Raw genomic sequence first — 25063 nt, 5'->3', positions numbered from 1 at the left:
TAGACGCAGATTGCTGCAAGTATTCGATGTGGCATCGAGAGACCACAAATGACATGAGTTACCACTAACCCTTCCAATAATACTAGAAACAAGAATGTAGCACAAAAGTCTTGCTGCAGTGTTTGTAGTAAAAAGATAATGAACACAAGACTTATTTATTTTTAGAAAATAAACGGAAAAAGAATGGAAGTGTCAATTACATTATTTAAATGTGCATTATAAATTAAAATTCCTCATTTGTTGTCTCGCCTGCTCCCTTTATCTGCAATTTTGAAGTTGTCCCGTTTCTAGCCATGTTCAACTCAAGGGGAAATTGACAAATGGCAAATGTACTTAATTGCCTGTGCTTAGGACTTGACATAGAACAGGGGTGTCCAAAGTTTTTGACAGGAGGGCCACATAATCTCTCTGACACCGTGTCGGGGGCTGAATTAATTTACATTTCAAATTTGAATAAATTTACATAAATGAATATATTAAAGATGAACTTATATGAATGAATAAAGGTCTTGCAATAGCTCAAGGCCTATAAAAGGCCTTGCACAAAGCAAGGCTGGCCTTTCCTTTGCTGCTGCTACTGCAGCACAGGCATGAAACAACAAGCAGTGGAGGGAGCCCTCATCCCACAGCTCACTCGAGAGGCCAAATAGTTGGCCTCACACTGAGAGCAATTGCGTCAGGCCAGTGTGGGCTCCAACAAATCTCCGGAGGGCCAGAGGCTCATTGGAAACTAGGGGATCCCTGAGGGCCACATAGAGAGGCCTCGAGGGCCGGGGTTTGGGCACCCCTGACATAGAACATAGAGATTCTCTAATATTCCTTTTGCTCTCTACCAACAGACATTTCCAGAAGTATTTAAATGCTTGCTCAAGGATTTTGTACTATTGAGAAATCCCACATCAATATGATTAGGACTAAACTGTGTGTTACAACAATTGTGTAACCTGTTTCTGGGCTTTTTATTGCAAAAACTGTGTGACAACATGAAACAGGGCAAAACTGCCAAAGGGAACAGGAACCCTTTACAATTTTGTTCCCACTCCAGTTCTGCTCTGTATTGTGTGTCCCACTCCCACTAATGGGGAAAAAAATTCATATGGGCTTTCAGAAAGTATCTGCAGCTAAATAGTAACTTGGGATGGCTGAACTTGCTTAATTTAAGAGCAAGATATGATAAACTTCAGATGTGTGAGAGCCACATTATTTAAATTCTTAAACATATTTGCACAGTATGAACATTAAACTTATGTTTTAATCCAGTGGACTCTCAGTTTATACCCAGTAAATAATTGTAAAGCACTCAAACATTAATATGCACTTCCCCAATTTTTCCACCTCTCTGTCCCTCAGCTATTTCCACGCTTGCTCTATTCCCTCCGACACATATTGGGACCGATTATTCAGCATTCTTTATATCACACAATGATTTTTCATTGACATTTTGACAGATGTGACTTTATGCACCAAAATCAGAGAGCTTCTCTGCTAAGACTTTTGCAGTACATGTAGCTTGTCCTTTACGGCACATTTTGTTGCTGCATCATATCTCTTATCTTTAAAATAATATTAAGGAAACTGGGTAGCTAATTACTGAATTTTTCTACAACTGTGGGTTTTGTCCAAAATCGGTTCACAAGAAGGTGCAAAATGACTACAAATCAAGGTACAGTATGGGATCTAAAGAGCATCAGGCTCTTCAGCTTCCTTTCTTAGCATTCAGCACCTAAAAATAATATCCCCCCAAAGCTGCGAAAGGACTTCTGAAGTACCGTTCCATGAAATGTGAGAGTCTAGAGGAGATTGGCAACGTTCACGTATTGGTCTTGATTATAAAAAGCTGAAAACCACTTGGTGAAAGCTAGAGAGAGGGAACTGCTGAAACATTAAGCAACTTTCATCCTGAAAGCTTGTCCCAGATCTACTCTGAAGTTATCCAAGTTCCACAATGGTAAGAATTCTGGTAATTAACCAAGCCAATTCTGGATAACTTGAAGAAATTCTCCGTAGTAACCCACCACCTTCTACACAGTGAAAAAAAATGAGGTGGATTGATAGGGAAAGGAAGGAAGGGAGAATTTCTCCAAGCGTTTGGAATTCAAAATAACTACTAAAGCACAGGCAGTTTTCCTTTCTTTTTCCTTTTGTGTGTCCAATCTTCAAGAATTATTTTCTAAACCTGGAAAAATGCTTCAACATCTCTAAAACATTCCATCACTGCCACACCCATTTTCTTTGGGTTAATTTGGGCCCCTTATCCCAACCAAAGAGAGGGAACGCAATCTATTACATCATATTCCCTTTTTACAGCTGTAACTTTCATAACTTCATAATAGAACAAAATTCAGTTTGTGTGTGTGTGTGTTTTTACAACAGAATGAGTCACAGTTAAAACCAGACAATAGTTATGAATCAGCATCTCTAGGTCAGAGAGTCATAAACTCTGAGTTTCAAGTCAGAACCAGTGTGCCATTTCCACCAACTGACATTTCATAGCCCATAGTGGCATCATAGGAATTTGCCTACCATGCCCCCATGATACAAATCAGACTTGTGTATCATGAGAGAATTAGCAACTTGTAGCCAACTGTGTACAGGTGTGCAAAACTCTGTCCTTTTCCTTGTGGTGAACACATTTAGATGATCACAGGAACTAAGGCTTCTGTGACCAGAACTATCACATAGAGAGAGGTTCATTTCCTGGGTTTCAAGGCCATCAATTCTAGATTTTAACTGGATGTGTCACCCTATACTCTGTAGAGCAGTGGTTCCCAACCTTTAGGAGCCTACAGACCAGTGAGGTAAAAAGTGGAATTATCATGGACCACATGCAGTGCCAGCTACGGCTGGTCCATTCTCTACCCTCCTGGTGGTCTGTGGGGAAGCGCTTGCTCGGTGTGACACTGGAAGTATCAAAGGCTATCTCCCGCCCCCCAAGTCCTCACGGACCACTTCTCAGGGTCTCACAGAGCACAGCTTGGGAACCAGTGCTGTTCAGCAGTGTTTCTCAAATTAGTGGGTCACAACCCACCAGTTCATATAAAGGTTCCCTAATCCCTTTAAGGGACAGAGAGAGGCAGCGAAACCCCAGGATTGCATTGCTAAGGGGTACGAGAGGGTTGCTTTCACTAATGTAAGACTGCTGGAGGCTCCACAGGGCTCCCCAACACTTGGAACATTGAGAAATAGGTGAGCACAAAGCATTTCCTCTTGGCATTGCAACCAGGAAGTGCTTTGCACTAGCTTATTTCTCAGCATTCCAAGCATCAGGGAGCAAGGCAGAGGTCTGTGTGGGGCTCCCCGCACCTCTTGGAGCCTCTAGAAGCCCTATATTAGTAACAGTAAGTGAAAACACTCCTTGGCGACACAATCCTGGGGATCACGTCACTCCTCTCACCCCACTCCTGCAAAGACTCACTTAGGGAGTACATCTCCCTAGAAGTTTGAGAACTGATGCTGTAGAGCAGTGGTTCTCACACATTTAGCGCCAGGACCCACTTTTTAGAATCACAATCTCTCAGGCTCCACTGGAAGTGATGTTATAACCAAAAGGGACATCATCAAGTAGGAAAGTTTTTTACAATCCTAGGATGCAGTCCTACCCACACTTACCCAGGAGTAAGTCCCATTTGCTATCATTGTTAAAAGAATTACATAGTAGCTTGTTAAAAATACAGGTCTGTAACGTTTCCCCAAATGCAGTCATATACCATGGTAGCATCAAGTCTAATATATTTAAAATAAAATACTGAAATGAATGGGGACTCACCTGAAATTGGCTCATGACCCACCTTGTGGGTCCCAACCCACAGTTTGAGAAACACTGCTGTAGTGCATTGTCAAGGGACTAAAAATAGAATAAAAACTAACACCTAAGAAAAACTAAAACTAACTAGGAGCAGGAATGTTAAAGCTCCAGTAAGTGCAGACAAATATTCCTGCCAGAACATCAATAGATGCCTAAGCCTGGCTAATTATGATCTGACTTCTGCAAAGCCAACTCCCATCTGAGTGTCAGGACATGATTGCTTTTTGTTGTTGTTGGCAACCTTCAGTCTTGAAAGAATATGGTATTGCACTCTGAATGGTGGAACAGCATCCACAGATGCTGGAACAGCATCTAGTGTGACTGAAAAGGCCGATTAGGGAGTGACAATCCTTTCCACACTGGGAGCAAGTGTAGTCTGTCCCTGTTCTGTCTGTTCTGTCTCTGTGGCTATGGGCCTTCCTTCTTTGCCTCTTTGCCTCAGTCTGTTGGCCAAGTGTCTCTTCAAACTGGGAGAGGCCATGCTGCACAGCCTGTCTCCTTGCGGGACGCTCAGAGGCCAAGATTTCCCACCTGTTGAGGTCCATTCCTAAGGCCTTCAGATCCCTCTTGCAGATATCCTTGTACTGCAGCTGTACCTGTAGGGAGCTTTCCCTGCACGAGTTCTCCATAGAGGAGATCCGACCATCACCCATTCTCATAATATGACCAAGCCAACACAGGCGTCTCTGTTTCAGCAGTGCATACATGCTAGGGATTCCAGCTCGTTCCAGGACTTTGTTGTTTGGAACTTAGTCCTGCCAGATACCGAGGATGCGTCGGAGGCAGCACACGTGGAAAGCGTTCAGCTTCCTATCCTGTTGTGTGCAAAGAGTCCATGACTCACTGCAGTACAGAAGTGTACTCAAGACGTAAGCCCTGTAGACCTGAATCTTGGTATATTCTGTCAGCTTCTTGTTGGACCATACTCTCTTTGTGAGTCTGGAAAACGTGGTAGCTGCTTTGCCGATGCGTTTGTTTAGTTTGGTATCAAGAGAAAGAGTGTTGGAGATTGTTGAGCCAAGTTACACAAAGTCATGGACAACCTCCAGTTCATGTGCAGAGACTGCAATGCAAGGAGGTAAATCCACATTCTGACACATGACCTGTGTTTTCTTCAGGCTGATTGTCAGTCCAAAGTCTTGGCATGCCTTGCTAAAACAATTCATGAGCTGCTGGAGATCTTTGGAGGAGTGGGCAGTGACAGCTGCATTGTTGGCAAACAGGAAGTCACGTAGACATTTCAACTGGACTTTGGACTTTGCTCTCAGTCTGGAGAGGTTGAAGAGCTTTCTATCTCATCTGTTCTGGAGATAGATGCCTTCTGTTGCAGTTCCAAAGGCATGCTTCAGCAGGACAGCGAAGAAAATTCCAAACAGGGCTGGCACAAGAACACAGCCCTGCTTCACTCCACTTATATATCAAAGGGGTCAAGGGGATGTCAAAGGGGTCTGATGTCCCTTTTCAGGGTCAGGACAACACTCAGGCTTTTCTGATCCAAGAAATCACAGCTAATCAGCTCTCTAATTGATCTGGTCCCACCCCTAATCACCTTATCACCCATCTGTTCCATTCACTTATTGTTCAATTCCTTTCTTCTTAAAGGCACCTGCTATTCCACCTGGCTTTCTATTGAATTTTGATGCAGCAGTGCTAATAGGTTATGCACTGCATCCTGCAGTGGCGGGGCAATCCTGGAGGCCTTCTCAAGGTGAGGGGACATTTGTCTCCTTACCTTGGGACTGCATTGTGGCTATATTTGTGCAGGAATGTTGGATAGGACTGGGTTCTTAAGTAAATGAATTTGGGACTGCAGTATATGTTGGGTATATGTTGCAGTATATGTTGAAGTGCCTTGCAGCATCTTGCATTTGGTAGGAGACCCAGCAAATTCAGGACAATTCAAATGTGCAGAAATAGCCCTTGGGACTGTCCTTGGTTCTACTACTACAGACTGCTGATGGAAGACCCCATTTTTGAAGCTCTGCCATATTAGAGAAACAAAAGCCCTCCCTGCCTATGGGAGAATGAAGCTCCTCTCTCTGATACATTTAATTTCCATAGATTGATACCATAAGCCCTGCTGGAAAAGGTCAAAGGCCCATATAGTCCAGCATTCTGTTTCCCACAGTGGCCAGCTGCCTCTGGGAAGCCCATAAGCAGGAGAGAAAGGCCTGTCTCCCTGCAATTGCATCTCAACCTGGAGCTGGCATGTCACTATCATGATTAATAGCCAATAAAAGACTTGTATTCCATGAATTTATCTTAATATCAGTTTAAATCCATCTAAGCTAGTGGCCATCACCACATCAGATGGCAGAAAATTCCATATATTTAGAGCCCAATCCTATGCACATCTACTCAGAAGTAAGTCCCATTAAAGACAATTGAGCTTGGGTTAAGTGTAACTAGGATTGCTAGCTTAACCCATTTCTGCTCAGCCCAATATGCAGTGTCTAGCAGAAATGGCTTAATTATGCTCCATGTGAAGACATCTGTTTTTCCATCCTGAATCTCCTGCCAACACTTTCATTTTCTAATATTGCTGGTTCTGTTATTGTGAAGGAAATGGGCAGATGCACACACGTACTAACTCATGCTAAAAGAATCATTTTCAGCATGGTGGGATATTCAAATCTGCAGTCCCTCACCATCAACCCAAAATAGTAGAAAGAATTGATCCACATGCTATTTCTAGACACTTGGGGATGACCTTTTGGCAGGGTCTCTGAGAGGAATTTTATCAGGGCATACAAAGGTTTTGGGGTCTCCTTTTGGGGGTACAGAGATTCATCTGGGCCCTTTCCCTCCTTCATTGGATCATAATTTCTGTGAATTTCTGTGAATATATAAAACGTAGGCTTACACAAAATGTGTCTGCTAAGTCTTCACATAATATATGCAAACATTTTCTGAGATCCCAGGAAATGTTCACCTCCATTGGCTCCCTGGCCCCTTTTTGACCCTGGGTCCAGGTATGATGCGCCCCCTGCATCCCCCTCTCATGGGATCTGGTGATATTGGAAAATGTAAGATCCCAGGAAATTATTTGACCCTTTCCTTTGGTTCCTGGGCCCCCTTTTTGATCCTGGATCTGCATACAAACTATCCCCTGCACCCCCCTCTTATGCACCCTGCCTTTTGGCCTCATAACAATCTGAGGGCCAAATCCTATCCAGTTTTCTAGTGTTGGTGCAGCTGTGCCAGTGGGGTGTGCACTGCATCCTGTGGTGGGGAGGCATTCATAGAGGCCTCCTCAAGGTATGGAAACATTGGTTCCCTTACTTCAGGGCTGCATTGGCGCTGCACTGGTACTGGAAATTTGGATAGGATTGGGCCCTGACTATGCAACTGTGCAATCCAATGTATATCTACTCCACTGAATTTAAGAGAACTTCCGCCCAGGCAAGTGCTTCCAAGGTGGCAGCCTAAGACAACCTGAAGCATGTATGCTGCAATCATCAAAACTTTCATTTTTATGCCATGGCAGTTACAGCAAGTGACTTCATTGCAGATAAATGTATTTGCTTCATCTCTGCACTGACCATTATTTTAATGGTGTACGTTTGCAGAGCAATGATTTTGTAAGCTCCAAATGAAAAGTAAATTCCCTGTCATCCATAAATAATGATGTAAGGTAGTGCGGGTTAGTTTTTAACACACTGCACAGTATGACAGCAGCAAACCAATATTCCTTGCAGAGTATTAGGGTTTTCAGCTTAGCATCATTGTGGTTCATCTTTAATATTTAATTTGGTACATCAGGAGCTCTGTTCTGAAACATTGCCTATTTCTGTTGGCTGTTACTGTTGGCTGTTTCTGTGAATATGTAAGCAGGATGGAAACGTTTTAAGAGAAATCGATGCCCTAAATATTTGTAGTGTGGATGCTATTGAACTCACTTTTTGGTAGTCATGCCTAGATCTGCGCTGTCTTGCAATAAGCTTCCATTCCACTTCTGCCCTCTTTAAGAACTATATCTTCTTGTGATTTCTTGTCCTGTTTTCACAGTGAAACATCAGACTACATGCTCTTTTTGCAGAGCACAAATATCTCTCTCTCTCTCTCTCTCTCTCTCTCTCTCTCTCTCTGTGTGTGTGTGCCAATAAACATAAAAAGTCAAACTTTAAAAATTATTCTTCATTTTTAAGCACAAAAACAAGCTTTCAGAAAGGCAGTATTAATGTACCAGACATTCAGGACAAATTGCAATATTCAGATAAGTAATCCAAGAGAAGATTATTTAGTCCTCTTGTGTTGTAATTAATTCCAATTACACCAGCACCAATGCAGCTGCAACAAAAAACACACACTACAGGTTGAGTCTCGTTATTCGTTATTGCATTCCCAGAACTCATGTGGATGGCAAAAATCCCATAAAAGCAAATCCATTTAAAAAACAATGTTCCTTTGCTAGGCAATTTAAAAACAGTCTTGCTTGCATATGTGGTGTTAGACAGAGTCATTAAGCAGGCAATCCATCAATCAGTCTTTCTCTAGGCACTTAGAGCACAGCACTGGGAAAGAATGCAAAGTGTGGAAGTCCCACCTCAAGGACACACCTGCTGCAGGTGGTGGGTGGTCCCTTGGCTGAACTTTTGTTGCAGGAGCAACTCCAAAGTAGAGTTGGCCTTTTGGATCACTCCTTAGGGCTGCAGTTTTCAAACTCCCAGAGAGTTTGAAAACCACAGTAAGTTCTTGTGGGGGCAGGGGTGGGGAGCCAGCAGGGGCTGAGGGAAGGCAGCGGCACAACCCCCAGGATCGCACCGCTCAGGGGGGCTGCAGGGGCTTGGGTACACTTACCAGAGCCTCCTGCAGCCTCTCGGGGGTGCGGGGAGCCCTGCACAGCTATCCGCAGGGCTCCCTGATGCTTCAAAAGTAAAAGTGGAGCAATCACGCTCCACTTCTGGTTTAGCGGAAATGGAGCGTGATAGCTCTACTTGCACTTGTGAAGGCTCCCCGCACCGCCAAGCCCCTGCAGCCCCCCTGAGTGGCGTGATCCTGGGGATTGTGCCGCTGCCTTCTCCCGGCCTCCTAGCTGCACCCACCCCCTTAAGGGGAAACAGGCCAGGGCCCATGGGCTGGGGCGTCATGGCACCCCAGTCTGAAAACCCTGCCTTAGGGGAAAAGGTACATCTCTGTTAGAGGAAGATGCTGAGTTGAGGGGAAGTGGGTGGGGTGTAGGCAGAGATCCAGTGGTGTGGGGCAAGGTTCAGGTGAGAGCTAGGGGCCTGGTTTTTTCCCAGACAGGCTGGTTTTTCCTTGCCACTTCCCCTCCCTTTGCCCCTGATTGGCTATTTTATGTGCAGTTTGATTGTTCTACCTTTATAATGTGTATTTTACGCTAGCTACCCGTGTCCATGGGGGAAAGTTGGGATAGAAATATTATAAATAAATCCATTTCAAAATGACATACCAGTACCAAGGACCCTTGTTCATTTGTACCAGAGCTGATTCAGGCTTTCTCTGTAAGCTGTTTTGTACAGCTGATAATCCATGAGCTCAGATGTGGAGCACTTCCACTGGGCGGTAATAATTGCTGTCACAAGCTTGGAGGCATGTATCTCAAATCTCAAATTTGCGCTTGCCTCAAGGTGCCTTTTGTTGTGTGCGCTGTGAAGGCATAGCCATACGACCACATCAGTGCATTGCCAGGAAGGCCACCAACTTTGAGATTTTCAGTGCAAGCTCAGTTCTACAGTTCAGCCAGTGGATGCGTCGGTATTGCAAAGCTGCACATAATTGAAGCCTCATGATGTCAGAACACCACTTGTAGATCAGTGAGTCCCACATTCACAACATGTCTTCTGCCAGTTGAACCTCACTGTTTTTAGAATGGGGATTTTAGGCTGTTTGTGGCTGGGAAATTGAATTTCTTAATTCAGAACTGGATATCTTTGTCGACTAGATTTGCAGAAGCTTCAGCTTGCATGAACTCTGACAGCCCACACAACTAACAGAGGCTGCAACTCTCTCCACACTTACCTGGGAGTAAGCCCCATTGACTATAATAGGACTTATTTCTGAGTAAACATGCATAGAATTAGTCTGGGAGACTGTGTGTGGTGCATGTGAGGATACTGCTTTTCCCTGGGATCTGATTTGTTCTGTTGTATCTTACACCTGCCTGATAATCTGCATTGCTGATCATGTTCCATGAATTCAAAACCAATGTGATTTGTACATGGATTTTTTTAAAAAAAATATACGAACCAAGAGTTGGAGATGGAAAATATATTGGAGTGAAAAAGCTGCTGCATGTTGACTGTCTTGTTTTCATTATGATTTATATAGCCCAGTACTAGAACACATCTGCCTGGAGATTTCTGCACTGTCCATAAAATATGGCATAACATTACTTTTTATTAAATATTCCCAGTTCTATTGTTTTAGAATTTTCAATAAATTGGCATTAAGGTCATTGGTGATCTTGGCCCCTGTGCTGCCGGGGGCCGTTGGGGTGCCGCCCCCTCCATCCGGGGGCTTTTGGAGAGCCAGGGAGGTTTAAGGTTTAAAGGCCTTCCAGAGGTTTAAAGATATTTCTAAGAAGGCCTTCAGAGGGCTGGGGAGGCCATACACAGTCTCCCCGGCTCTCCAAAGGCCCCTGGATGGGGGCGGTGGGTGGCAGCGGGAGGGGAGAGGCACCACCCCTGGAAGTGTGATGTCCTATGGCATTTCCCCCCTTGCTCCCCCTAGGAATGCCACTGATTAAGGTTGGGGTGAATGTGCACAGTACGTGGGAGAAGGGAAGCATCAGCAGTGTCCATAGGACCAGGCAGAGTGGGTGGTAGTTGGGAGGGTCAATCACATGGGTGAAAGTTCTGCCTCTTCACCAGTGCCATCCTTGCTTCATTGCTACCTTCCAGTGGTGTCACTAGGCTTGGAGTCACCTAGAGTGCCAATAGTGTCACCCCATGGCACAACACCTTCCTGTCTTACTCCAGCCCATTAGATCAGGCTACTAGACAAGAAGACTCCAGCTGAATGCAGTGAGTGCACTCATGATCAAATCACATTGTTCATGTATAGCTGAATAATGCATGTTTCTAAACACTCTGCCCTATATATGGATTCAGACTCCTTTGTCAACTTCATTTTTCACTTCCTGAAGGTCAGGTGCTATTGTGTTATAGGAAACTTTGAGAAGTATTTAGGCGATAAAAATGAAAATATTCTAATTTCTTAAGTTTAAGTTAAAAGGTAATGCAAATGGTTTTGTTGTTTCAGTTGCAGCTTGCAGAAAAAATAAGCTGTGTGAAGAGTGAACCATTCAAATCTGGAACTATAAATATTTTTAAATCCTGTGCAGCCAGGACTTCTAATATGGGGAGACTGGGGTTGGGGCCAACTAGCGCTATTCTGATCTCCCTTCCACATATAAATCTGTACACAGTTTGACCATCTGTATGGTACTCAGATCCAGTTTATTACATAATTAATTAACTTAGTATTGCGAAGAGATTGTTTTTATCGCCAATTACCACTATTGCCAATTACCGTTATTGTGAATATTCCCCATGCTTATCTTTTTGTATTTTCTCTTACATTTAGCTCCTGGTTTCCAATTCTCTCTCTCTCTCTCTCTCTCTCTCTCTCTCTCTCTCTCTCTCTCTCTCTGTAAGAGAGATCAAATATGTCAATTACTTTCCTGCTGATGATTACACTTTATGTTTCTGATGAAGTAGACTATTATGAACTAAAGTTTATGCCATGTCAAATTTGGTAGTCTTTAAGATACCACAAGCATCTTGGTTGTTTTTGCTGCTGTAGATTGACATGTCTACCCTTCTGGAAGTAAATCTAGCTCAGCCATGTATCCTAATCAAATGGAGTTACATATACTTCATTGCTTTATTTACTTTGATTGACAGGATATCCTTTTCAGATTGGAAATGTAGAAGATGATTTTCTGCTTAGTAATTGCTAATGTTTAATACCCAAAGCATATTAGAGATCACTCCACTGACTTCCACTTGTGAATTTGTCACAGTATCCAATACCTGTATGAGATTAGCCAGACAACCCGCCTACTCCCCATACATTCACTATCATTCTGCTTTTTTCTTTTTTGACATATGTAGAGAAATCTGAAGCTCTGCAATAGCTCTTATATCGGATGTGCTGAAGGTGGTTCCTTGGCACATGGATAGTCATCCTTTGAGAGGTTTCTCCAGTTAGCATGCATCCATTGCACAGGCAAGGGGGGAGATGATTTACGCGTCTTTCTCTCCAGCAGCATCTCTGTTATGGTGAAACCATATTTTTCCAACACTCAGACTGTAGTTTTGGATCTAGTATTAATAGTACTTAACATTTCTGTAGTGTGAGTGTGCAGGTTCTGTCTTTCCCAAGTCCTTCCCAAGTATTACCTTATGTAGTTACTAAAAATGCCTTGTAAGTAATAATAGCCCCATGCTGCAGCTAGAAAGGTGAGGCTAAGAGAGAGTGGCTTGCCTAAGGCCTCCTAGTGAGAATTCATGGCAGAGGCGAGATTTAGAATAGACAAAAAAAAAAATTCTTTAACCAGCAGGTTATTAGACTGTGGAACTCCTTGCCACATGATGAGGTGATGGCATCTGTCTTAGATGCCTTTAAAAGGGAATTGGACAAATTTCTGGAGGAAAAGTCCATCACAGGTTGCAAGCCATGATGAGCAGGGCCAATCTTAGGATCTGCGGGGCCCAGTAGGAAACACTTTTATGGGATCCCCAATAATTTTGCAGGACCCCCAGCTATTGATTTTTTAAAACTCTTAGCTTGAATGGAGCCAGACCAAGAAAAAAAAAAATCTGTTACTTCTGTGCATGTGGATAGGACTCCTATATCTTTAGTGGTTGTGTAGAATAGGTGCTTGGGAGGTCAGCCAGAGGGAAGAGGGCAGGAGGTCTGGTCTAGAGGGTAGAGCCTCTATTTGCCTGAAGATTAACATCCACAAGGACGCCAGTTCGAGGCCACCGGCACCGCACCGTGCGACCTTGAAGCAGCTGACAAGCTGCAGCTGAGCTGTTCCATCTGCTCCGAGCGTGGGAGGATGGAGGCCAGAATGTGTGACCAGATCGGAGTGTAACATCTTGAATGTGGTGGTTCTTGAAAGAGAGAACCTTCTTTCAATTTGTAAAAATCCCTGCGTGGATTTAATAAGCCTGCCTGTGTAAACCGCCTTGAATAAAGTCTTGAATAAAGACCAAGAAAGGCAGTATATAAATACTGTATATTATATATATTTATATTAAGAGGGAGCATACACCCAGCCTGCAGTGCACCCCAACTCTCACCTGTTGCTGTCCCATCTGCAGCAGCCCACACTCCAGAGCAAGTTGGGGGAGAGGATGATGCCATTTGCTGCAAGGGTAGGGAAAGAGTGAGGTGTGCATGCTGCCGCCTGCATGACACCAATTTTAGGCCGACCAGAAGAAGTGGTGGGCGGGAGCTGCTTCAGAAGTGATCCAGTTCCAAACCAATTGGAAGCAGTGATGGGCAGAAGGGCAGTATGGGGCCCCCACTATGCATAGGGCCCAATTGGGTAAAATCTCCCCAATTGCCTAAAAGCTGGCCCTGATGATGGGTATGTGCAGCCTCCTGGTTTTAGAAATAGGCTACCTCCGAATGCCAGATGCAAGGAGTGGCACCAGGATGCTGGTCTCTTATTGTCTTATGTGCTCCCGGGCAGCCCAATCCTGAGCTGCCCGGGCGCCCAGGCTTAGTAGCACCAAGAATGGCTGCTGCTGGATCCTGCATGCCCTTGGCTACCACGGGAGGCACCTCGGGAGAAGGGGATTTTCATCCCCTTCTCCCGGGGAAGGTAAGCAGCCCTGCAATGGGGCTACTCACTTTACTGGCAACCAAAAGGTCGGCGGTAAGGTAAAGGTGCTCGTGTAGGGCACCGAGCCCTCCACGAGTGCCTTGGATCCTGTGGAGCGGAGCTCCATGGACCCACCTCCGCGTCACACCTCTCCCCTGCCCTCTCCCCATTCCTGCCAGCCTCCCCCTCCCTGGAATGCCTCTTCCCTGCCCTGACTACCGTGCTCGGTGGTCCATGAGAACGCCAAGTCACAGAGGCTGGGCCACCGCCCTGGGCTAGCCCAGCACCAGTTAGTGCTGGGTTAGCACTGGCAGGAGCCCAGCAGAGAGGCTCACAAACATGCCTTATGGCACATTTGCGACAGTGCATGGCGGTACAAAGGCATGCCGCTGAGCACAGGATTGGGCTCTGAGGCATCTGGTGGACCACTGTGAGATATAGGAAGCTGGACTAGGTGAGCCTTTGACCTGATTCAGCGGGGCTCCTCATATATTCTTATGATTTGAACTGGGGAAGCCCTGATACGCCACCTGGTTTCTTAGCCACTAAACTCCACCACTTCTAAAACATTACAATTATTTCTTCACTTCTGCTGCTCCTTCAGTAGATTTGTGTACTGTGGTTGCAGGTGTGTCATGGGCATCAGTTGGTTGGTGCCCTGGGCATTGCTGGTAGTTAACAACCTAGGCTTTCACACTGTGTAGCCACCATTTTGAAACAGTTTGGTGGGGTTGTTTCTTTCATGTTAAAGGATAACCCCCCCCCCCCCGGTAACAGTTCAGTAGGACCACCCCTCAAATTTTTACAAAAGAGTTTTGCTTCTCTTGGGGAAAAAGAACCTGGGAAATGCTTGCAAGGTGGGCAGCTTTCCATATGACTCACTATTCTGAGTCATTCTCTCTCTCTCCCTCTGTATAACAGAGTATAATTTTGACATTTTACTTTTTAAATTCGGTTCATGAATACTGTTGTGTTTTATAGTACTTCACTTTATCTTCCTCATTTGCAGCTGAAACTAATAACCCGCGAGAAAAACTACAGAGAAAGAAGAATGCAATCTTAGTGGATGGTGTGATTTTAAATGGCCCGGTGGCAGATTCAAAAGTGGGAGAGAAGTTTGTGGAGGAGGCCAGTAGGATTATACTGGAGGAGGTGATAAAGAAAGCCGCTGATGTTACAGAAAAGGTAGAGCTCTTTGATGGGAATCTTTTCTATAAGTACATAATTAGTACTCAACCTCAGTTGTCTTGACATTTGAGTATTATTACACTAGACTTGTAGCTTGTTTGCTTGTACAGTAGTAAATGGACTGTCTCCCAGATGTAAAAAATATGTAAGCATTCTTTTAAAAACAATTATTCAATAATTTATGGTTGAAGGTCAAACTACATGTTATGTTGCTAATGTACTTGGTCCTGATATCTGCGGTTTTTCATTATTCAGTTGGGGAGGGGAAATCTAGAATATGGCTTGGATGTGGATTTAATCTTTTGCTCCCACCACAGTCCCAATCTGTATTGTCCCCTCCACACCAGCTGCTGCTTGCTCCAAGAGGAAACTTTATACAAGGACAGTGATGAGGACAATGGTTTAAATCCTTCCCCATCCCGTGCTATGGTTTTCATATGAATCAGGCCCCCTATGGCTTCTGTTGGGTAAAGAAAACTAAGCACTCAAGGGCCAGGCACATTGCTCATGTGATATGCAGTATGATTCTGAGAGTTGGTGTTGGGAGATGTAGGCTGATCCAGGAATGGACCGCTACTCGGATGACTCAGGGTCGAGTTGCAAAAACGTGTGTTTTTTGTGAGCCATACGGACTTGTCATGCATGTCAAAAACTTGGGTACTGACTCAAGATTTAGGGGTTTTACCCTAAAAATGAAAATATTTGAATAGTCTTGAGTCAAGTCTTGCTTTTGCAACTCTGTATGTGTGTGTACTCACACGCTTTTTCTTTTTTCTTTTTGTTGCTTCCACGACTCAACTTGTTTCACGGAAAGACTAGGACTTGAGACAAAGTGACTTGAAAAATTGCTCTGGACAAGTTGTGACAGTTGTCCGTTATGACTTGTGGGCAATTTGAGTCGAGGAGGATGGAGACTCAAGACTGGACTTGGGACTTGGGTGTGGCTTCAGCACATCCCTGGGCTGATCATAGGATATTGATTTTTGAAGATAATCAAACTACATTAGGCAATAAGTGGGGTATTATAAAACTCAAAAATTACAGATTCTTTAGTTTTGAATGTTGCATTTTGAATTTAACTTCTTTTTAAGTGACATTTAAAGCAGTGTGTTCTAGTAAAAGTGGAAATATAAAGCAATAAATAAGAATGTTTTCTTGGTTCAGTTGTAAAGATTCTAGATTATTAAAAGTCATAATTTTTCTTAGTTTTTAAAGTTAGTTTAAATTTTAGTTAGTTGTGGTTACCACAGTTTTTAAAGTTAGTTTTCTATCCATTTATAGGCTATCTTGGAAACTCTTTAGAGCTTGTTTTAGTTTTTGTCATCATCATGGATGTTCTTTCTCACTTAATCCAATATGCAAATGACCAATATTTTCTCATGACTAGGTGTGTGAATGGCAGCCTCCTGAAAAGCTGAAGACATTAATTGATTTGGAATTGAAAGAGACTGGAGAGACCCACCAGAAACTCTTGCAGCTTTGCCAGGATGTAATACGATTCAGCGTCAAAACCAGTATGTATTGTAATATTGTATCTACTTTTCATTTTTTTAAATCCTGTGGTGTTCCTCCAGGTAGTTTCTTTCAAATATCTGCTCTTACTTTTGTTCTTTTAAGAAACAAGTGGGCAATTTGAAAAAAAAAATTATGTGACACACTGCCTGTGTCTTCCTTATGTGACATGTTCCTATATGCAGCCCCTGGTACATTGTGACTCTCCATTGTGGGAAGTCTTCCACTAGGACTTGCAAAGGAGTTCAAGGAATATCGTGAAGTAATTTTCTCCTGCTCACTTTGAATCCAGGCCATAGCATTGATCTACATGTTACTGTCACTCTGGGGAGGCTGCTGACATTCCCGTGCTGAATTTTATACTGCCCACCTTAATGTGAAGAGAGCACTTTCTAAATAAGTTCTGGTCATCCTATGGTGAGCTTCCCTGTTCCCGCTCCTTGTAATCAGTGGCAGGCAGAGAAACTCACAACATAATGGTTGTAGTTCTTGTGATTTTGCATTGCTCTGTCTTACAGCCCAGGGCGTGTGTATAAAACTCACCAGGAAATGAACAGAAAAGACTTAGTGAGAATTATATGCAGACCACTTAGTAGCAAATAACTCTGACCTTTTTCAAGTGCTTAAACCTGGATGGCTGCATTGGGAAGTGAGTGTTCACGCTATTGAGAGTGATAATTAAAGATGAAAGCTTGAGATGTGTAGGCGTTTGCAAAATGGTGACTTGCTGGATTGGTTTGTTTTATTTATAAGTTTTATTATCCTGCCTATTTTACAAAATCCCAGGCAGCTTATAAAACAATAATTGGACCTGCGTTCACACAATCAACAGCCCAATCCTATGCTCCAGCAGCACCCAGAGGAGCGGCAACACTGAAATGGCTGCCACTGTATCCTGTGGGGCTGTATCCAGTAGGGCTGTACCAGAGTCTCCTTGGGGCAAGAGAATGTTTGTTCCCTTACTGCTGGTAAAGCCCTGATGGCCACGGTGGGAGTCCTCAGAGCTACCCCAGTTTTTTTTTTTTTGCTGGTGCAGAACTAAGGAGGCCAGTGTAGGTCTCTGCAGGCTAGGAGGAGCATGGAATTGGGCTGCAGAGCCTGGCACTGTCTCCACCCTCTCCTGGGTCTCATTCTCCCTCTGGCTCGCCCTTCTCCCACCCAGTTCTTCCCCTCCCTGCCTTCACCTTGCCTTGAAATGCTTCTCCACTGGTCAGTGGAGACTCTTCCCTCCAGCCGCTTGTCCTTGATGCCTTCTCGGCACTGAGGCCCAGCACTGACTGGTGAGGGCCTCATTGCGAGCACCACATCATTAGCGCTGGTGCAGAAGTGCCTTTCAGCATTTTTGCAAGGGTGGTTGCTCAGGCAGCATAACAACCTCTGGCGCTGCCCAGGTGTAGGATCTGGCCCAAAGTGTGGAATGGATTTGTTGTGGAGTCAGAACTGGATACTATAGGTCATGAGGTTGGGACTTGGTCTAATCTTAGCATTGGGAATACAGTTGGGGGAAAAAGTGACTGAGTAGGAAATACCAGATCTGAAGTAGGGACTTCAGGTTGGTGTACAGGTGTGTGAAGCAGCTTCCTGTGCATTCTGAAAATGTCACCTACACATATCCTTTTCACACTTTGCCTTGGGTCCAAGGCACTTCTTGGGCTTGCCCAGTGGAATCTTTAACTTCTTCTTTTAGTGTGTCAGATTCCTTGTGCTGTGTCACAAATCGCTTTTCAAAGTTTCCACAAAGTTTGGAAAGCAGTTTGTGATATGGGAAGGAGATCTGTCCCTCAAAAGGAAGGTGCCAAGTACGTATCCCACTATGTGTACCCAATGCCCTTCTTGATATCAAGGCTTTTGAGTTACGGTGTTTGAAATTGTATGGTTGGATCTGTATAGAGGTGCCACCAGACAGCTATAGCCTATTTGTATATCAAGTTGGATGTATTAATTGGGCCATATACAGACGCAGATTGGACATGACGTGGGAAACAGACATGACATGATTGGAACTTCCAGTTCCAAACGAACTCCCAGTGCGTTTTTCATTTTAGAAAGCAGCCCTGGAGGAGAGAAGGAGTTTCATCCATTGTTGCCATACTGATTACTCCCCACATCTGCTATTAGTCACATAGGAGAAAGCTGTAGTCACAATTTTATGCCCACAAACTTCCCCTTCTGTGGCCAATTTCATCTTTGGTGGGGGTGTCAGGGTTCCCCTGCTCCCCATGGACCCCGACTTACCAGGGCAGGGGTCCCAGAAGGCAGAGACCAGCAGCCAGAGCCCCATACTGGGTCTGTGGATAACAGGGGTGGGGTCAGGAATGCCTAAGGGCCAGCAGTTGCCAGCAGGTGCTTCTTTTCAACCCCTCAGGCAGGAAAGGGAGGGGCAAGAGGAAACAGGAAGCCCCATAAGATGCAGGAGGCTGGTGATGACAGAAATAGCAGAAAGAGAGGTGAGGTAGGAGGCTGTGCAGTCAACAGTTCCTGTCCAAGACGAGGGCAAACCAGCCAGACCAGGGTGCCTTAACCCCCTCCCCCTGAAGCAAGTCTGAAGCCTCTTGCTGGGGCACGCCTGCCTCAAACCCCTCCAGGGGGCAATCAATGCAGTTGTCATAGGAAAAGAGGTTACACCCCTGACTTCTGTGCTGTAGCCCTGCTTCAAAACTGTCCTATACCCAAAGCAGCTGCTTTTTGAAAAAGATTAAGACATTATGACCTCCAGTCATGGAACTTCATTGTAGTTCCACTTCATTGTAGTTTGATCCAGAGCATGAATAGCAAATCAAGCCACGCACTTTTCTGCCAAGTAGGAGCAAGCACATAACCCTTCAGGTGCCAGAATCTGTAAGCAACAAAAGGTGGGGCTTGGGTCAAGAAAGGAGTGTAATAAGGCATCAGAGAGGGTAGGGTTGCTGGGGATAATTTCCCAGGGCCCCAGTTTTCAATGGGGTCCCACTTAGGGTTGCCATCCACTCTTTGACAGAGCCTGGGGGTGAGTTTATCGTACAGGAGCCAAATGGGAACAACCTGTGCAGCTCTCAAATGTCCCAGTTGCCAAGGGGTGCTTCATCTGGAAATGGGCAGGAAGGAGGAGGATCAGGTAGTTTGGTGCCAAAGGGACCCTATTAAAAATCTTCCCTGGGGCTCCCCTTACTTCTATGCAGCTCTGGAGCATAATGCCAAATAGAGGCATGATCTTGGGCCTCAGTGCAGACAGTACAGATTCTGCACCTTCAGAGCAATGTATTTAGTATACAATCAGATTTCAGGAAAAAAGTAGGGGACCCTCTCCTTTTAGAAAGAAGTGTGGGTATCCAATGAGAGTTCAGACTATGTCAGTGGTTCTTAAACTTTTTAGAGGCCGCTGCCTAATTTATAAATGCCAAGGGGTATGTCTGTAATTGTGATTGTGCAGCAGTGTCCCCCCCCCCCCCCCCCCGTAACAGGTTGTTTAACCATTGATGCATATTGTCTAATCTGCCCTGTCAGTTCCACAAACCATGAAAAATTGTCATGATCCACTGTTGGGTCCCGGACCCACAGTTTGAGAACCACTGATTGATTTTTTTTTTCCTGATGATGTTAAAGCTTATTAGTAAAGGATATAACTGGACAACATTACTGCTAAAATGAATCTCTGCTGTTATATAATCTTAAGTGTATTCAGTCCATAGTTTTAATGAAGAAGGTCAGTAAGAAGCGATACATTCTCATAAAACTTTCCTTACTGGAAAAGAGAAACAAATGGTCAGAGCACATAGTTAATTTTGTATAATCAATGCTTACAAAAGCTTCAGGAACAAAACTCTAAAGTCTTGCAGTGTGTGATGTTAAACAATAGTATATTAATGTTGGTCACAGTGGTAGTTTTTTGAGCGCCAGCATGACTTTTTTTTTGCCTAAGAAAATAAAATCAAAACCGTGTTTCATGCACAAACCTTATTTCATGCCCAAAATTATTAAAAAATATTTTATTTAATATCCTTATCCCCAGGATCTCTCATTATATATACGGAAGTATTCCGAAATACAGAAAAATCCGATATCCAAAAAGCTTCTGATCCCAAGCACTTTGGATAAGGGATGCCCAGCCGGTAATGTTGAGTGTTGTCATCCAGTCCCCAAAAGTTGAACTTCTAAAATTGAAAATTAAATACCAAATTTTAAAAATTCAAATATCAAAACTCGGATTTTTAAATCTTCAGCCTCAGCTACTTCACAGGGTTGTTGTGAAGACAAAAGGAGGGCAGCAGCTGTGTACACTGCCCTGAGCTCTTCGGAGGAAGGTCGGCATAAAATTGTGAAAAATAAATAAATAAAATGTACTTGCAGTACTTGCACTTTCACTGGTGTGCTGTATATACACTGTTTTATTGAATGAACTCACCTCGCATGTGTATATAGTCCATGTGTGTGCAAAGCATGCTAATGACTGCAGTTCCAAATCTCCATTGTTGATAGAACTTGGGGCTTGCCTTCTTCTAGGCAAGAGAATGAGAGAAGCAAATCACAAAATGATAAAACAAAGTAATACAATTTTCCTTGATGCAATTTTCAGTTTCCTCTTATGTTTCCTAAAGTTAAAACTGTAGAAAAGTCATCATGGACATTTGTTTTCCTCTACCACTTAAGCTATCCAGGTTTATGTGTCTATTTTTTGTTTTCTCTGTTTACAGATCACCCACGTTTTTTTAACCAGTTGTATGCTGGCATTGATTATTACTCTTTAGCCGCACGTTTCATTACAGAAGCATTAAACCCAAGTGTGTAAGTGTGTTTTCTTTTAATCAGTCTGCTGAGTCTTCAGTGCTGTTTCATTGAAGCAGGTCTTTTCTGTAGATTTCCCTGTACGTTAACCATTTGCCCGTAAGCTCTTTGTAGGCACTTGAACAAGATGCAGAAGGAACCCTCTGGCCTTAAGCCTGATTTATCAGACATTCTGTGTAAATATGGCTCCAGGAGAACATCTCTTTTTCTTTTCCTGCTTCTTATGATAGACATTGCCCTGATCAGATAATCCTTTCTCCCAGAATGCATAGTTAAGATGCAAGATCATACCCTCCTACTCCTCCACACACACATGGCGTGCCTGTCCTACTATACAGTCACACATGATATACGCATAGGCAGAAAAGCACAATAAAGTTCCTTAATGCTATCTGGGTATTGGCCCTACGTGCACTGAATGTTCTACCATATACCCTATTCAAACATTGCAGCTATCTGTGATTCAGGTCCCACATTTTCATATTTCTTGCCATGCCACACTGTAGATCTTCCCAAAGTGCTCTCTGTTGATTTTAGTCCCTAAGACCATATGGTCTTTGTTACAATTACCCAGTGTTCTTGAGGATATTGTTGGAGTCCAGGAAAGTATCCATTATAACCTAGTCCATTATGCTTGTATTCATTTTATCTGTACAGCTATTCATCCTATCTGCTTCACTCCCTTTTCATTCAATTTCCTTCAGTACATTTTATCAAAGTACTGCTAAAATGGTTACTTCTTATGTCACATTTATCTTTATTCAGCTATACCTATGAAGTGTCCCCGGTGTTTTTGTTAGTGGAAGAAGCAATTCTCAAGAAAATGATTGAATTCATTGGTTGGGAAGAAGGGGATGGTATATTTAATCCAGGTAAGAATCCTGGTATGTGTGTGTGTTCCTCTGTGTGTTCCACAGGTTTAAAGTGATGTTACACCACTGACAGTTAGTACTACGTATTGTGGTGAAGCCTTTGTTGAATCAGTAATTGTGCCAAGGCCGTTATTTCACATGGCATCTATTCAAGTTTAACACTGTTGACCCTGTGCTCATGGTGGAAAGGCCCAGAACATGGTCTGTTGGTTCCTTCAACTGTGTGTTCAGTCAGGGAACGTAGGGCTGATCTGTCCAATGCTTGCACACTCAGTGGTACATAAGTGCTGCTTGTGCACGTATGATCCTCAGAATAAGCACACTATATTCATAGAGCATTTTCTATAAAGATATCATTGGGCTATCAAACTGATCAGAAGCCTTGATTGATTGATATTTTTCGGTGATTCTTTGCTGATTTTTGCTGGTGTAATATTTTGGCTTTGGCATCTTTCCTATAAAGCTTTAGGCACCTTGGCATATGTTACTGGAATTTTAAAATATTAATGGCTATCTGTATTGCATGTATATGTGTGTGTGTGTTTTGTTTTTTTTAAACAGGTGGCTCTGTTTCTAATATGTATGCCATGAACTTGGCTAGATACAAATATTGTCCAGAGATAAAGGAAAGAGGGCTTTCAGGGATGCCACGACTGGTTGTATTCACATCAGAAGAGGTAAAGAACTGTTTTCCTTTGTCATTGCTCTAATAATGCATTTTGGAGAGCAGGGAAGATTCTAGCAAAATTTTATTTTTATAATAAGCATAAAGAGTCATATAGATATATATATGTAGCACAGAGAATAAAAGCAGGGTCCTGAACTACGTGTCTGGGTTTGACCGGCGATGTTTACTTCCGAGTCATTAAGGGCCCAATTCTATTGGGCCCAGTGCTGGTGGTGCACTCACACTGCTGGTGCTGTGTATTGTGAAAGTGTCATATGGCAATTTCCTTCAGAGGGAGACATTCAACGCTGGTGGAAAGACCAGCGACAGTCAGTGCTGAGCCTCAGTGCTGGGAAGACACTGAACTGAAGCGGCTGGCGGTGAGGCTTTTTGGGGTTGGGGGAGGGGGGAAGGCAGAACTGGGCAGAGGGAGGGCGGACCCGGGGTATCTGGCCTGGGAGGGGGTGGGGGTAGTGGCAGAGTCTCTATCACCGAATTCTGTGCCCCTTCCCATTACCTGAAAGCTTGACACAGGCCTCCTCAGTTCTGTACCTGCTAAGTAGCAGACACAGATATGAGGAGACCCATTGCTACCAGCCGAGCTCAACATGGGGTAAGGGAACAACCCTCTTTCGTTGTTGTGGACAAATGTAGCCAACACACTTCAGCCCCATGCTCTGTTTCAGTAGTTCTCAAACTTTTAGCACCAGGGCCCACTTTTTAAAATGACTCACTGTTGAGATCCACCTAGCTTTACGATACATTTTTAAAAAGGTGATCTAGAAAGAAATAATATTTATTTATTTATTTATTTATTTATTTATTTATTTACAAGTGACATTTTATTGATGTGCACACAAACGTGATCCATTTCTTATCATGAGGCAGCCCCAAGGCTTGAGGGGCTTAGTTATGTGACTCAGCCTTCACCTACCCTGTCGAACTTGACGAACTTGGAGGAAAAAATCACATCAGAAAAAGACACTCAAACATTTATCTCCCTATATGTACAGACGCTTACAAATTGCAGGAGTTCAGCTCTTTGCAAGGCAGCGATCTGATTTTTGAGTAGCCTCAGGGCTTGAAACAGTTAGGGCGCAATCCAGACCTGCCAGGAGGCTTGCGCTGCATCCAACGGGGGTTTGTGGGCAGCAGCAGCTCAGCCAGAGGCAAAGGGAAGCTCTTCCTCTTACCCCTGGGTAAGGGCTGCTGGCCCCAATGGGTCTCCTTGGACCTGCGCCACTTCTGGTGGTAGTGCAAGTCTGAGGAGAGCGGAGCGGCTTGAAGCCACTCCGTTCTCCGCGGGGACGGGAGTTGGGGTCCAGCATAACTGCCCGGTCCCAGCCCCGCCTCCGGGTCCCTGCGCGCCTGCCCCTGAGGTCGCCCATCCACCGCCCAGAAACGCCTCCTTCCCTCCTCCTCCTCCCCACCCCCCATGCCTACCTTTGCCGCTTGTGCCGGCACAAGTGTGCTGACACAAGTGGCTTTGGGGAAGCTGCGGTGGAGACTTAGGCCAGCCTCTGCAGGCCAGCGCTTCTCAGAGTGCTGGCCTGGTTTCCCCGCGAGGAGGCGCAAACGTGCTTTGCGGCACGTTTGCAACCTTCTTATGCCGGCCCAAGGGACTTGGGCCGGCATAAGGCACCCTTTGTATTGCGCCTGGGCAGCCCATTCCCAAGCTGGCCAATGCACCCAGGCTTGGCGGCATCGAGAAGGGCTGCCACCGGATCCTGCGTCTCCTGGGCTACCGTGGGAGGCACCTCAGGAGAAGGGGACTTTTGTCCCCTTCTACCAGGTAAGGTAAGCAGCTCTGCAATGGGCTACTCACTTTACCGACGACCAAAATGTCGGTGGTAAGGTAAAGGCACTCATGTAGGGTGCGGAGCCGTACACGAACGCCTTGGATCCTGCGGAGAGGAGCTCCACAGACCCGCCTCCCTCCCTCCCGTCGGCACGCCTCCAGCTCACCCCCCAGCATGCCTCCCCCCGCTCTCTCTCTGTCCCCTACCGGCCTCCCCCCTCCCTGGAATGCCTTCTCCCCGCCCCCTCCTACCATGCTGCAAATTGGTAGGCTGGGAGACCGCTGAACCATGGAAGGTGGGCGACCGCCCCGCACTAGCCCAGCGCTGGGCTAGCACAGGCGGGAGTCTGGCAGTGAGGCTTGCAAACGTGCCGTAACAGTGCTTGGCAGCACGGAGCCATGCCGCCAAGCACAGGATTGGGCTCTTACAGCCCAATCCTATCCACATTTTCCTGGGAGTAAGCCCCATTGACTTTAATGGGATTTACTTCTGAATAGACAGGCATACGATTGGGCTCTTTTTATCTTTTTATCTTTTTATCACCAGTGTTTTCATTGGAGGCTCTGTGGGACCCACCAGAGATCAGGTCACAATCAGAGGCGTCATTGGAGGGAGTGGCACACAGGGCAATAGCATCATGATGTCACTTCAGGGTACCGC

The 25063-nt window shown here is 44.7% G+C and overlaps 1 protein-coding gene and 1 pseudogene across 2 annotated transcripts in view; one reads left to right on the top strand and one right to left on the bottom strand.

The window, feature by feature from the left end:
* Positions 1–25063, bottom strand: part of LOC136652226 (zinc finger protein 420-like) — a 398747-nt pseudogene that overhangs the window by 149346 nt on the left and 224338 nt on the right.
* The window catches only part of GADL1 (glutamate decarboxylase like 1), a 111247-nt gene that overhangs the window by 9052 nt on the left and 77132 nt on the right, over positions 1–25063 (top strand). The window contains exons 2-7 of one of the 2 annotated variants that reach the window (XM_066628362.1): positions 14614–14789; positions 16180–16306; positions 20504–20584; positions 20975–21065; positions 21831–21937; positions 22499–22614. In XM_066628362.1, the coding sequence (XP_066484459.1) occupies positions 14614–14789; positions 16180–16306; positions 20504–20584; positions 20975–21065; positions 21831–21937; positions 22499–22614 (698 nt within the window). The remainder of the gene's footprint in view (positions 1–14613; positions 14790–16179; positions 16307–20503; positions 20585–20974; positions 21066–21830; positions 21938–22498; positions 22615–25063) is intronic. The other variant, XM_066628363.1, reaches the window with a different exon arrangement.

The sequence above is a fragment of the Tiliqua scincoides genome, chromosome 5, assembly GCF_035046505.1.
Source record: "Tiliqua scincoides isolate rTilSci1 chromosome 5, rTilSci1.hap2, whole genome shotgun sequence".
Lineage (NCBI taxonomy): Eukaryota > Metazoa > Chordata > Lepidosauria > Squamata > Scincidae > Tiliqua > Tiliqua scincoides.
The sequence above is the reverse complement of the archived record's forward strand: the minus strand, read 5'-3'. Positions and strand labels throughout refer to the sequence as shown.